The 15,586-nt window shown below is 41.5% G+C and overlaps 1 protein-coding gene across 20 annotated transcripts in view; it reads left to right on the forward strand.

Moving 5' to 3' along the window:
* The window catches only part of DST (dystonin), a 520,502-nt gene that overhangs the window by 184,457 nt on the left and 320,459 nt on the right, over positions 1 to 15,586 (forward strand). For all 20 annotated transcript variants that reach the window (XM_038771967.1, XM_038770518.1, XM_038770592.1 and 17 more), the window contains one exon: positions 11,992 to 12,053. In XM_038771967.1, coding sequence (XP_038627895.1) covers positions 11,992 to 12,053 — 62 coding nt within the window. The remainder of the gene's footprint in view (positions 1 to 11,991; positions 12,054 to 15,586) is intronic.

Here is a 15,586-nt window from a genome sequence, read left to right on the forward strand (position 1 = left end):
TCTTACCTCCTTCCCTTCCCCACAGCACCTGTATATATGTATATATGTTTGTACATATTTATTACTCTATTTATTTTAATTGTACATATCTATTCTATTTATTTTATTTTGTTAGTATGTTTGGTTTTGTTCTCTGTCTCCCCCTTTTAGACTGTGAACCCACTGTTGGGTAGGGACTGTCTCTATATGTTGCCAACTTGTACTTCCCAAATGCTTAGTACAGTGCTCTGAACACAGTAAGCGCTCAATAAATGTGATTGATGGATTGATTTACAGCATGCAATTGTCTGCCATTAACAAAAACAATCACTATTGAGCCTAGTGAAGAGAGGGCAAGTTTGAAGAGTGAATTATTGGTCACCTGCTATGTTGAAAAATGGGCTTTCTTTTCTAAGAAGAAATCTCAGGGAAAGTCCATTTTTCTTTGTGGATTCATTAGTACAATTTTTGGGACTAAGTGACACCAAAGATATCTTAATACTTTTCATTAGGATTCAATTTGGGTGGTTCATTGTGACAAGCTGTCCCGCAACAGGCAGGATGTTCACGATTTTCATGTGTATTTTTTTTAATGGAACTTAACTGGCCAGATCATTTTCCAAAAAAACTTTCAGGACACATCACCCCGCTCCTCAGAAAGCTCCAGTGGTTGCCCATCAAACAAAAACTACTCACCATTGGCTTTAAAGCACCCTGCCACCTTGCCCCTTCCTACCTCACCTTGCTACTCTCCTTCTACAACCCAGGCTGCACACTTCGTTTCACTGTGCCTCGATCTCATCTGTCTTGCCTCCAACCTCTAGCCCATATTCTGCCTCTGGCCTGAAATACCCTCCTTCCTCAAATCCAGCAGACAATTACTCTCCCTTCCTTCAAAGCCTTATTGAAGGCACATCTTCTCCAAGAGGCCTTCCCAGACTAAGCCCACTTTTCCTTTTCTCCCATTCCCTTCTGCGGTGCCCTCACTTGCTGTCTTTGTTCTTCCCTGCTCCCAGCCCCATAGAAGGCTGGGAGAACAAAACAAAACATATTAACAAAGTAAAATAAACAGAATAAATATGTACAAGTAAAATAAATAGAGTAACAAATACGTGCAAACGTATATACATATATACAGGTGCTGTGGGGAAGGGAAGGAGATAAGGCGGGGGGGATGTAGAGGGGAAGGAGGGGGCTCAGTCTGGGAAGGCCTCCTGGAGGAGGTGAGCTCTCAGTAGGGTCTTGAAGGGAGGAAGAGAGCTAGCTTTGCGGATGTGGGGAGGGAGGGCATTCCAGGCCAGGGGGATGATGTGGGCCAGGGGTCGACGGCGGGACAGGCGAGAACGAGGCACGGTGAGGAGATTAGCAGCAGAGGAGCGGAGGGTGTGGGCTGGGCTATGACCAGAAATCTGATCACCTTAGATTTTTCTACACTGCAGGAGATGGTATGTACTTACGTACATATCCATAAATTATATAGTACAAATGATTTACATGCATTAATGTCTGTCTAGAATGGGACATTCCCATTCTAGACTGTAAGCTTGTTGTGGGCAGGGAATGTGCCCACCAATTTTGTAGTATTGAACTCTCCCAAAGAGTACAGTGCTCAATAAATACCATTGTTGATTATGATGATGGCAAAAACATTGCAGAACCGTCATGGGTAATCCATCAAGTCATTCTGTCTAACCCTTGTAAGAATGGGGCAAGTCACTGAGCTTTCTTATCCTTAGGTACAGAGAAAGGTAACAGTAGCAACATGGCAGGTGTAGACTCCGGAGTGATGGAAGAGCTGGGGGAAGCGCACATAGTTTAGTATGGTCCAAGAGGAGGTGTCACCTTTATCACTGAGCCTTGGATACAGGGATTAGACTGCAGCCCACCTTTGGCCTTGACCTCTGTTTTTTTTTCGTCCAGGTATCAGTCTGGGTCTGTGTTGGCTGTGGGAGAGGTGTAGTCAAAGAGTTTGTGGGCCATGTTGGGGCTGCGCTTGTAAGCCCTCGAAGCTTGGTGGGTGAGGATTCTATTCGGGCACAATAATTGTCAGACTTCTTATTGATTATGCAGATAAGCACTTCATGGTCAGGATACAGTTCCTCAGAAACTAACCTTTTTGAGGTGGATGTCTGAAACCAGAATAGCTGCATAGCTCCCTGCGCGTTTCTTTCTGGTGCTGACTCATTCTGTGACTCACCCAATTTTGTTCCTGAAGTGGAAATTTGCTTCAAAGGTGAATCATACCTACATATTCCATTTGCTCAGGAAGGTGGAGCTTCTCACATTGGAAAAACAATGTTTATCTTGGTTGGAGAGGAGGCTCCTAAGAAGACAAGCTGGGGCATTTGAGGGAAGTCTCTTCAGTCATCTTGCTAATGTGTTTTCTGAGTATTTAAGTATTCCCAACATTTTGTTATCCCAAGAGCTGCTGGCCTAAAAAGGTATTTAGGCTCCTTTGTGTGTGCACGCGCACACACACATGCGCGCGTGCGCACACACACACACGTTGGAGCACCTTTAACTTCAGAATTTTTGTCAAAATGTGAAAATGAAAAATTCTTTAAGCATATAGCTTAATGCTAATTCATTTCAAATATTTAAAAAAATATATTGAATTTATTTTTGGTTTCAGTAGGACCCAGCTGTGGGAATATTGATGAGATCAATACCTTCTTATTCAATTGCATCTCCTTAGGTCCAAAGAAACCCTGCTCCTGGGCTGGGGAAGGGATTTCTCAATTTAGATAATGAGAAAAGAATAGGGAGAAAGGGTTGGTAGGGAAAAGTAGAAGTAAAATTGAGTAAGAGAACATTTGAACTCACCAAGAGAGATTCTGATTTTTTCAAACCAGTTTTCATAATCAGTCAATCAATCAATTATATTTATTGAGTGCTTACTGTGTGCAGAGCACTGTACTAAGCTCTTGGGAGAGTACAGTGTAACAGTAGACATGTTCCCTGCCCACAAGGAGCTTACAGTCTAGAAGGGGAGACGTTAAAATATATTACAGTTATGGACCTAAGTGCTATGGGGCTGGTGGTGGGGTGAATAATGGGTACCAATTCAATTGCATGGGTGATGCAGAACAGAGTAGGATTAGGGGAATTGAGGGCTTAGTTGGGGAAGACCTTTTGGAGGAGATGTGATTTTAATGTGTCTTTGAAGGTGGGGAGGTGGTGATCTGTTGGATTTGAAGGGGAAGGGCTTTCCATGCCAGAGGCAGGATGCGGATAAAGAGTTGGCAGTAAGATAGATGAAATAGTACTACAGTGAGTAGGTTGTTAGAGGAGCGAAGAGAACATGCTGAGTTTTAGAAAAAAATCAGTGAGGTAAGATAGACAGGGGCAAGGATCTGGATGTATGAAACTCTGTTAATTATAAAAGCCTGTGTAACCTAGGGGCCATACATTGTTAGATTTCTCTACCTTCATCAATTTGATGTTTAGTTGGAACTTTAGCCAAAATTTGTGTTTTTAAAATAATAATGAGGTATTTAAGCACTTTATATACGTGAACTACTGAACTGAAGTTCTGGGATAGATACAAAATAATCAGGTCAGACATAGTCCCTTTTCCACACAGGGCTCAGAGTCTGAATGAGGAAGAGTAGGTATTTTATCCCCATTAAACAGAAAACTGAGTCACTGAGAAGTTGTGACTTTCTCACCTGGTTATCTTATACACCTCCTGGTTCTTAGTACAGAGCTTCGCCCATAGTAAACACTCAACAAATGCCACAGTTACTAGGAAGGTGTTCGACATTCTGAGGAGTAATTGGTTGGGGTGAGGATCAGAGAGACTATGGGAAGGGATAAATGTATGGCTCATAAACCAGTAAGAAATTCTTCAGAAACAACTCCAGACATTTTACAGTTGGGGAACTATCTGTCCATTATAATCATATGGTATCCCCCATGTGGATTGTGAAGACGAGACTCATTTTTTAATGATATTTAAGTGCTTACTATGTGCCAGTTACTGTACTTAGCACTGGGGTACAAAATCAGGTTGGACACAGTCCATGGCCCACATGGGGGTCACAGTCTTAATCCTCATTTTACAGACGCGGTAACTGCATCAAAGAGAAGTTAAGTGACTTGCCCAAGGACACAGCAGACAAATTGAGATGCTGGAATTAGAACCCAGGTCCTTCTGATTTCCAGGCCCACACTCTAGCCAAAAGGCCATGCTACTTCTCAATTTTGAACATATCTGAAATGATATCTTCAAGCATTGTTATGTAACATGAACTTGATGCTTTAGTAGAGAAGTCAAATATGAGGAGTATATAGCCATGTTACCCACATGAGGATCCACTGGACTGAAAGAAATTAAACACTCATTTCCTTAAATTCCAAGCAGGCTGCAAGTAGCTGCTAACACATTTAAGATTAGTTTCCTTCCCCTTTGAGTCCCTGCATACACAAGTCCCAGTTATGATTCCATGAGGCACCAAGGCTGCTGCGAAAAAAGACAGTATTTTCAATCACTGACTGACAAATGAAGCTATTGAAATCCCTGTAGAGGTTTAATCTTCTTTGAAAATAGAAACTAAGTAGGAAATAATAACATCTGTACTTCTATAACTTTTTACCCAGATTTTACCCAAAGTATTTTGCCCATATGAAGTTTCAGAACATTTCTGTGAAGGAGTCAGCATTATGGATTTAAATGATGACGAAATCATTTTATGAGATTTATAAGCAGGAGTATTTTGATGGTGAAGCAATTAGACATTGGAATATTAGTTCTCTCTGTGTCTGAAGACCTTGGAAATATCTCCTCTGTCTGGAGTGGGTTAGGTGTGGTCTGGCCAGAGGGTGGGACCTTTGGATGTAGAATTTCTAGCCTCAGATTTCTGAGGATATGGCATGGGAGCAAACAGAGACTCCAAAATGTCAAGAGACTGGCTTCAAAACTTAATTTTTCTTTTGGGGAGGGACTCCTAGTTAGCAGCCCAGTAATGTTTATTCAGTGAGTTATTTCTGGTGAACAAGAACAGCATAACCAGACCTGATCATATGGAGGCCCAGTACATACTGGGAGAGGGAGAAGAGTAGGGCAGTTGGTTGGACTACACCTCTGGAGGTCTTTTATCTGCTTATGTACCTAAGAGTGTAGTTTTCAGCCGATCTGTCACCCTTCCGGTACAGATACAACACTGGACACCTCTTTGTGTAGTACCGAATTTGTGTAGCAAATTCCATATCTCAGAAGTGGTACCCACAAAGAGGGAATTTAGTGATTTTGAAGTAAGAAAAGGTGGGCAGTGATCAGGGGTTTAATCCCTGATCTGTATTAAAAACTATAGGATTTTGGTGACCTTTTGTAAAATATTCTGTTATGCTGTGTGGCTAGCATAACACATATGTGTCATATTTATCTATATGAGCCACATTGCCCATTTTAGCTGTTGGAAAGCTATCTTCATTGTATAACATGAAGAGATTTATCAATGATCTCATTGATTTGATTTCATTTATTTGATACATTGTAGATTTCCAAACTGGATCATTCAGGCCCCAAAGTGGACTCCTAGAGCAGGTTTGGGAAAAAAAAACAGTACAATACCATATAACTTCTATTTCCTTTTGTTGATATAACTGGCCTTTTCTCTTTTCTGTTGCTTTAGTCCCTTGGTAAAAAGAGATGAAGATGATGGAAGTTAATTTATATTTTGAACAATTGATCATTCTGAGATGTAGCGAGCTGTGCATTTAGCAACCTGGATTATTGTACAATTGGAAAAATATCCACTAATCATTTTACTGAACAGGATCCTTTGATAGTTGCATAATATTTTTATTGCTATTTAGAAGCAGTTAGTATTTCAAAAAAAAAATTTCAGGGTCCTTGATGATTTGGGCTATGGTAAATAAGCATCTCTGGCTTTGGCTTGTTTGTTCGCTATTATTTTCAACTGTTGTTAATCTACTGTCCTTGAAACCCAGAGAGTACATTCAGTGATATGCACCAGATGGAATTTTCAGCATTTTGTATCAAATTTGAACAGTAGTCCATTGTGCTGTGATCTGTAGAATTCCATTTTTTTTTTGTGGAATGTGTCCAAAGAGGTTATGACAATAGATACACTTACTAAATGGAGAAGAACATTTTAGCCCAAGTATTTAATATACCTATGGAAAAGATTTCCTGCAACGTCCTAACAAATCAAAGCCACTGTGGCCTAGTGGAAAGAGCTCGGAACTGGGAATTAGGAGACCCAGTCCTGCCTCCACCTGTTACCTGTTAAGTGGCCTTGGCTAAGTCACTTAACTTTTCTATGCTCCAATTTTCTCATCTGTAAAATGGGATAAAATAACTGTTCACCTTCCATCTTATACTGTGAAACCTATGTATGACAAGGATTGTCGGATCTGATTTATTTTGCATCTATCCCAGTGCTTTAGTACAGTGATTGGCACGTGGTGAGCATGTAAATAAGTGCTGTTATTACTGTAATTGTTATATGGATGCCTATTTTTAGCTTCCATCTGGGAAGAGGGGACTCTACAGCTGTGGAAGAAATTTGTCCTTTTGTGCCAAACCCAGGGTAGAATTAGTCAGTCCAACTGGATTAGCTGAATCAGAAACTATGTCTTTAGTAGAGGGGCTGATAAATCCGAGGGCCAGACTCTCCCCATGTGATGTCATTTTATCAAGTTGCAAGCCCCATGAGTAGCACATGAAGTAAAATGAGGAGGGATTGGGGTGCAAAAGCCTGCTTCCTTTCCTTCATCTGTGTGCCTGATTTCTCTGGGCTGGGTTCAGGTGGGAGAAGGAGATGGTGGAATATCCAGAAGAACCTGGCATTTCATGGGAATAGATTTTGCTCCTGGGCAGGTCTTATTTCTATAATGTATGCCTCCCTGCATTTGCTTTTTCTGTTGGAAGTATAAAGCCTACAAGGACACATATTTCCATTGTTTTGGTTTGGATTAAGTTTGCCAGGCTGAATGTTGTTGTGCATGTTCTAGTGAAATTGTGCCTGGAGTCCTAAAGGAGAGAAATTGATGAGCTTATCATTATATAAAATGATAAGCTCATCATTATCATTGATGAGCTTATGCTTACATGGCTGCACTGGTCCTGATGGACGGCCTGATTGGTGAGGAAGCTCAAGGAATCTTGCCTGTCAAGATTGGTGGTTTGGAAAAGCAAAAGTTTACATTTGGGACAGAAACATTCCCTTATAATAGCAGGTGCAACATTACAAGGAGAAACAAATCTTTTAGTGTAATTCTTTAATAGTGATAACCAAAGGGTTAGTAATTTGCTTACTGCAGCAGTGGCAGGCGGCTGACTTTGCTAATGTTTGTTTAAAAAGGGGAGTTACCCACTTCATAGCCTGTCAGCAGGAGTGTCTGTCATCAGGGATTCCTTTACTGCAAAGAAAATAACTGGGCAATGACATTTGTGAGCTGACTGTATAAAGTTTAGGAAGGTTTCAGCCCGTTTTCCTGAAGAATGATGGGACAGCTCGCTAAACGTGAGCAAGAATGGAATGCAAAGCTGGTGGAACGGATGTGCTGTATGGGTTAGTAGCATTACGGCTAATGTACTTCTTGGGTTTTCATGCATCTGATTTGGGATGAAAAGTTATCACTTCACATTAGCAGAGCAAGGGGTGGGCAGGGTTGGGGGGCACTTTAGGCAACCAGGAGTCTCTGCCCACCCACACTTAAGAAAAGCTTGCTCTTGCATTGTTTCTGTATATTTGATGTCTTTCAATTTTTAGAATTATTTTCATGGGGTTTAAATGCCCTTGGAATGAGTAGGACTCTTTTGAGCATTGAAGCCAAAGCAGTTTGTAAATATCTCACACAAGTGTTGTCTACTTTTGTTGGTCACTCAAAGGGTCATGTTAAAAATTCCTTTTTAGATTATATCTGTAGGTGATTGTGAACCATTTAGCTATGTACTTTATCATTCAGTATTATTCTTCAGATTAAGTTTATTGGGGAAGTGTATTGCATGTAGTTGGCAGAGAATTTTTTTGTTTGACAGTTGATTTACAGTTTGTAAAACCTGTTGAGTTTGTTGAAGCTCAGATACTTTTTTGCTCAATTGTTGCCATGGTAGCATTGCCCAAAATATAAACTTTTGTGGTAGACATAACAGGCTGAGGCAACATAAAGGATCATTATAAAACTGCACATTGGAAAGTGAAGTAGTCTACTGCAAACTTCTCCCTTTAGAAATAATGGAGGATAATAACATGTAGAACTAGATTTCTCCAAGTCCATGCTACTCCTTAATAATCTGAAAGACATTGAGACCCTGCAAAAAACACTTCTGAGGAAATGACTTTGTACTGAGAGACTTGGGTCTAAAAGGCATCAAGAACCAAGTAGAGATAGACAGTTTTTTGTTTTATTTTTCACCAAAACTAGGGTTGGTCCTTTGAGTGGCACATTACTGAAATCAGAAATAATCATTTATAGTTATAATTTAGCTGATGCCCTCTATTTTTGTAATCCTACTACATCATCAGTATCTCAGCAATTCTGTTATGTGTCTATTTTCAGTTGAGGCCATGTATTAATATAGATTCCATGTAAGACAGCAGCCCTTTTTAAAAATTGCATTTATTTAACAGTTTTCTACAAGGTGGGACATATGGTAAATATTTAATGCAAGTTTTCCTTAATGTGTGGGTCTGCAAGAATACATCCCTCACATCATTCATTCATTCAGTCATATTTATTTACTGTGTGCAGAGCACTGTACTAAGCACTTGTGAAGTACAAATCGGCAACATATGGAGATGGCCCCTACCCAACAACGGGCTCACAGTCTAGAAGGGGGAGAGAGACAACAAAACAAAACAAGTAGACAGGTGTCAATACCATCAGAATAAATAGAATTATAGCTATATGAATATCATTAATAAATTAGAGTAATATGTATAAATATACACAAGTGCTGTGGGGAGGGGAAGGAGGTAGGGCAGAGGGGGAGGGCAATGGGGAGGGGAGGAGAAGAGGAAAAGGCGGGGGCTCAGTCTGGGAAGGCCGCCTAGAGGAGGTGAGCTCTCAGTAGTGCTTTGAAGGGAGGAAATTACAAATGAGTACAACACAACATTGTTGGTAGATAGGTTCCCTGCCTACGACAAGCTTACAGTCTAGAAGAGGTGTCAAACATTAATATTTATAAATTACAGATCTGTACATTAGTGCTCTGAGGTTAAAGGTGGGGTGAATAAAGGGTGCAGATCCAAAGGGTGCCACACAAGGGAGTGGGATAAGGGGAAATGAGGGTTTAGTCAGGAAAGCCTCTTGGAGGAGATGCACCTTCAGTAAGTCTTCGAAGTGAGGGGTCAGTGATGGTGTGAAGGATGTGAAGAGGGAAGGTGCCCTGTTCCAGGCCATTGGCAGGACGTGGGCAAGCCTGGCATGTTTGGAGAAAGACCATGGGCCTCTAGGGTTTTCCCGGTTTCAGCTTTTAAAAGCAACTACCGGAAGAAAGCCTCTCAGGCCAATAATAATAATGCGGATGGTATTTGTTAAGTGCTTACCATGTGCCATGCACTGTTCTAAGCGCTAGGCCCCTGGCACCACACACCCCATTATATCCTCCCTTCTCACTCCCTCCAGGCTCCCCCTCGGCCCTCCCTCCCTCGTGCTGCCCCTCAGGCTCCCTTCCTCAGTCTCTGTCTCTCTGGTGCTCCCCCTCATACTACCCCTCAGTCTCTCACTGGTGTTCCCCCTCATGCTCCTCTTCAGTCTTTTCCTGGTGCTTCCCCTCAGACTCCCTCCCTCAGTTTCTCTCTCTCTGTTTCTCATGCTCCCCCCCAGTCTCTCTCTGGTGCTCCCCCTCATGCTCCTCATTATAAGAGAACTGACTGTTTTAGGAAGTTTTAACTGTTTTAGGAATTTGGGAACAGGCTTACCAATAAGAAGAATAAAATAATTCATCAATTACTAAATGGTATTTACTGTATTCTGAGCACTGTACTAAGCTCTTGGGAGGGTACAAAACAGTAGAGTTGGTAGATGTGATCTACCAGAAGCAGCATGGCCTAGTGGATAGAGCACGGGCTTGGGAGTCGGTCTTGGGTTCTAATCCTTCCTCTGCCACTTGTCTGCTGTGTGACCTTGGGCAAGTCACTTCATTTCTCTGGGCCTCAGTTACCTCATCTATAAAATGGGGATTGAGACTGTGAGCCCCATGGGGGACAGGGACTGCTTATAACCTGATTTGCTTGTATCCACCGCAGCACTTAGTACAGTGCCTGGCACATAGTAAATGATTAACAAATACTATAATTATTATATGATCCCTGCCTTTAATGAGCTTACAGTCTATTTGGGGGAGATGGCAAGAGAGGGGAAGCAGCAGAATGTAAGGATATGTACTAAAGTGCTGTGGGGATGGGGTGAGGTGAGTATCAAACTTCTTAAGGGGTACAGACCTAAATGCGTAGGTGACACAGACGAGAGGGCGCATAGGGTAGAGAAATGAAAGTTTAGTCAGGGAAGGCTTCCTGGAAGAAATATCATTTTAGTAGGACTTTGAGGATGGGGAAAGTCAAATATGAAGCAAGAGGGTGTTCCATGACAGAGGGAGAACTGTTAGCAGAGGGTCAGTGGCAAGAGAGACAAGATCCAGGCATAATACATAGGTACAATAAGTAGGAAAGATGGGTCAGTGAATAAGAACTTGAATAGTAGATTATGTAAATTTATGTACACAAAGTTCTGTGAGTGGTTATGAATGCAAAATTCCTCAGGGAGTACATTAGTGCTTAGGTAGTACTTGGAATGCCCTGACCTGAGGGTAAGGTAAAATATCCAGGGAAAGCTTCCCAGAGAAGGCAGGATATTAGGAGAGCTTTAAAGATGGGGAGAACTGAGGTCTAGTGGATTGAAGGAAAATACAGTTCCAGTAAGGAGGAAAGATGTGAATAAGGGGCCAGAGGTAGGAGAGTTGAAAATGAGTCATAGAGGGAAGGTGAACTTGGAAGGAATAAAGAATGCAAGGTGGGGCATAGTAGGAGAAGAGTTGATAAGTAAGAGAAAGAGAGGTGATGGAGTTCTGTAAGGCCAATTGTTAGGAGTTTCAGCTTGAGGCAGAGAGGTTTAGGTTACTATTGAAGGTTTTTAAGGATTGGAGAGCTGCGTGCCTAATATTGTTTTAGAAAAATGATTTGGGCAGCCAAGAGAAGTAAGAACTGGAGAGTGGGGAGATAGACTGGTGAGAAGGCTGTTATAGTAGTCTTACCAGAATATGATGAATTGAGGAATTGAAGATGCGGCTAGGGAGAGAAGAAGGGTCCAATCAATTAGTTGTATTTATTGAGCACTGATTGTGTGCAGCACACTGTACTAAGCGCTTGGGAGTGTACAATATATCAGAGTTGGAGGACATGTTCCCTGTCCACAACTGTTACAGTCTAGAAGGTTTAGATGATGAGAATGGTTGTGATCAGAGATTCAAGTAGCAGTGGTTGATTTTTAAAGTTGACAGGAGAGGGCATGTTGGATCTGGGGAGGAGAGGGAGACACTTGGGGGTGCTCATTCCTGATGGTTTCATTTTATCAAGGTTGCTAAGGGGCAGGAGAAAGCTGAGGTGGGAACACTAGAGGCTACAGGAGTGAGTTAATTGTTTGGAATTATGGGTTGTCTAGTGGGAATAAGAGTGAGTAAGAAGGGAGAGTAATGGTGAGTGGGAGAAAAGGAAGGGTTCTAGAAAGTGAGGGCGAATATGAAGGGGCAGAAATCAAACCTGGTGTCTGGATTTCCATCAGTATTGTCAAAATAATGTAGAAAGAAACAGAGAATGGAGAGTACTAACCCATCTTAATCCATAGACATAGCTCATTATTTGTGTCTTATATTTGCTAATTTCTACCAAGAAAATACAAATATATCCATATATATTGTTCAGTTATTCCTTTCTGTTATAATGGATTTAAAGTTAGGTCATTTTTAGATGGATTATTGTTGTAAAAACTATTTTGTGACCATTGTTTTAGACATGAAATAATTTTTTTTCATTTGTTTTTTAGATGAACGGGACAAAGTTCAAAAGAAAACTTTCACTAAATGGATAAACCAGCATCTCATGAAGGTAAGTTTATTTACCTTTCATCAGTGATAGTAGTTCCTTGGAACACTGTAATTGTGATAACTTTTTACGTGTTTAAATCAACATTTCAGAAATGTGAAATTTGTGAGAGAATCACTGCATTGCAAAGAGAAACACACCCACACCCACTTCATTTCATCTTTTAGTATTAATGAACTATTACTACATTTTTAGAGTTGGAGTAATGAAAATATTTTCAGGTTTTTTTTGTGCAGAGTTTACAGTGGTCTATCACTGGTACCTCTGGACTTAGCTGGCCAAAGTCCTGGCCCTATTCCTGGCTGCCCTGTACATAGTTGATCGTACTTTATGAAAATCAAACTAAAACTTAAGTTTTAGATCTGTAAACATTTTAGATATTGGGAGCATCAGACAGTTACAGAATACTATCATCACAGTTGCTCTTTCAAGTGCATTTGCTTTGACTTAGTATGTGGTGGTATTATTTTCTTTGATAATTGCAACTAATACTGAAATACAGGATTTTACAGTTTAACAATTTGAAGTGGCCAATTATGAAACCGCTTGAGCCTCAGCACCTCTTTTATTGCAAATTTAATAATGATTTTATGAATTAACTGAACTAAATGATAATCTAAAAAACAAGTGATATACTTTATTTTGAAGAAGGAAGTTTTTTCTTTGAGATTTTGACTTCATAACATTAAGTTATTTTAGTTAATTATGTTTTCATTTGTTAGAGATTTAAAAAAAATTAAACTGAAGGTAGATAGAGGAAAAGAAGGATTATGAACGCTAAGCACATAAAGCACCTAGCATATACTAGATACAGAGCATATTACTGGGCTTTCCAAGATGGCAGTACAAGCTCCCTGTCTGTGGGAATTTGCACACTAATGGGGAAACACAGGATTAGCACTAATATACAACATTGCAAATAGACCAGAATTGCAAGAGAGGCAAAAGAACACTTTGCAGACCTTTTGTTGGAGAAATGCTGAGGATCAAATGGTGTGACTGAAATATTCAATTGGCTGGGGTAAATGCAGCAGGACTGGATAAAGAGATAGATTTTTAGAAAAATGAAGAAAGTGAAGTTATTGGTTAAGATGATGAGAATATTTCAGGATGAAGGAATAGTAAGGGCATTGTCTTAGTGGTAGGGGAGGCAAGAGGAACACAATAATAATAATAATATGTACCAAGCACTGTAGTAGCATTGTGGCAGTTACAGTACAATCAGATCAGACCAATTCTCTGTCTCACAGGGTGCTCACAGTCTAAAGGGAAGGAGTAATTTTTTTATGGTACTTGTTAAGCACTTACTATGCGCCAGGCACTGAGCTAGGCATTGGAGTAGATACAAGTTAATCAGGTTGAACAGAGTCTGTGTCCTGTATTGGTCTCACAGTCTGAATCCCCGTTATACAGATGAGGTAACTGAGGCCCAGTGAAGTGAATTGCCCAAGGTCACACAGCAGACATGTGGCAGAGCCAGAATTAGAATCCAGGTCTTCCTCCTGACTCTCAGGCCCGTGTTCTGTCCAATAGACCATGTTGATTCTCATATTTAAGATCAGTCAATCATATTTATTGAGCACTTCCGTGTACAGAGTACTGTACTAAAGGCATGGGGTACACACTATACCAGAGTTAGTAGACATGTTTTCTGCTTACAAAGAATCAATCAATCAATCAATCGTATTTATTGAGCGCTTATTGTGTGCAGAGCACTGTACTAAGCGCTTGGGAAGTACAAGTTGGCAACATATAGAGACAGTCCCTACCCAACAGTGGGGTCACAGTCTAGAAGTGGGGGACAGAGAACAAAACCAAACATACTAACAAAATAAAATAAATAGAATAGATATGTACAAGTAAAATAAATCAATCAATCGAGTAATAAATATGTACAAACATATATACATATATACAAGTGCTGTGGGGAAGGGAAGGAGGTAAGATGCGGGGATGGAGAGGGGGACGAGGGGGAGAGGAAGGAAGGGGCTCAGTCTGGGAAGGCCTCCTGGAGGAGGTGAGCTCTCAGTAGGGCCTTGAAGGGAGGACGAGAGCTAGCTTGGTGGATGGGCAGAGGGAGGGCATTCCAGGCCCGGGGGACGACGTGGGCCGGGGATCGATGGCGGGACAGGCGAGAATGAGGCACGGTGAGGAGATTAGCGGCAGAGGAGTGGAGGGTGCGGGGTGGGCTGTAGAGGGAGAGCAGGGAGGTGAGGTAGGAGGGGGCGAGGTGATGGACAGCCTTGAAGCCGAGGGTAAGGAGTTTCTGCCTGATGCGCAGATTGATTGGTAGCCACTGGAAATTTTTGAGGAGGGGAGTAACATGCCCAGAGCGTTTCTGGACAAAGACAGTCCGGGCAGCAGCGTGAAGTATGGATTGAAGAGGGGAGAGACACGAGGATGGGAGATCAGAGAGAAGGCTGATGCAGTAGTCCAGACGGGATAGGATGAGAGTTTGAACGAGCAGGGTAGCAGTTTGGATGGAGAGGAAAGGGCGGATATTGGCAAAGAAGGGGAAACAGATGTTAAAATGCATTACAGTTATGTACAGAAGGGCTATGGGGGGTGAGGGTGGGTGAATAAAGGATACAAATCCATGGTATGTAGTCTATATGTAATTCCAAGATATGTAGAGTATATGCAAACAGACTCTTTGTGCATGTACCAAAGTCCTTGGTTCTGTGGTGATTTACATACACCTGGATCACTTCAGCTTTGCATACCATTTTTTGTAGCACCCGTTCATTAACATGATTTGAGGTTCCATTTCATACCTTTGCACCCTATGTCAGGAATGGATCAAGAGGAACTGCAGGGTATTGATAATTCATTACTTGTTTTGTTTGAAATATCTGCGTGCTCTCCTCTGCATTGTTTGCCTTTGATCAGACTTGCAGGGTCAGCTAACTTAGTTTAGAGTCTTGATTGCTACCTGGAAGATTGTATTTTGGAGACACCTCCATTTGCTATTCACACTTGTGCTCTCTGGGGCTCTCTGAGGTCTTCTTGCTCTCAGCTCCCTGCTTGTGTCCCCATTCTCCAGATGTGACTGTGTTAAGTCAGTCTCTTGTAAAAGGAGAAGCAGCATGGCTCAGTGGAAAGAGCCCGGGCTTTGGAGTCAGAGGTCATGTGTTCAAATCCCAGCCCTGCCACTTGTCAGCTGTGCAGCTTTGGGCAAGTCACTTCACTTCTCTGGGCCTCAGTTCCCTCATCTGGAAAATGGGGATGAAGACTGTGAGTCCCACGTGGGACAACCTGATTACCTTGTATCTACCCCAGTGCTTAGAACAGTGCCTTGCACACAGTAAGCGCTTAACAAATACCAACATTATTATTATAAAATGAGGGTTGCATTCCTGTGGAGCCTCATGTTAAGGAAAACCTGTGCATTTTCTTCTGATGACATGGCATGACCCAATCCAGCTCTGCCACTTGCGTGTTGTGTGACCTTGAGCAAGTCCATTAACTTCTCAGCATCTCTGTTTCCTTATTTCCTTATCTGTAAAATATGGATACAATACCTCCTCTCTTCCTTC

This window comes from Tachyglossus aculeatus, chromosome 1, assembly GCF_015852505.1.
Source record: "Tachyglossus aculeatus isolate mTacAcu1 chromosome 1, mTacAcu1.pri, whole genome shotgun sequence".
NCBI classification, from domain to species: Eukaryota; Metazoa; Chordata; class Mammalia; order Monotremata; family Tachyglossidae; genus Tachyglossus; species Tachyglossus aculeatus.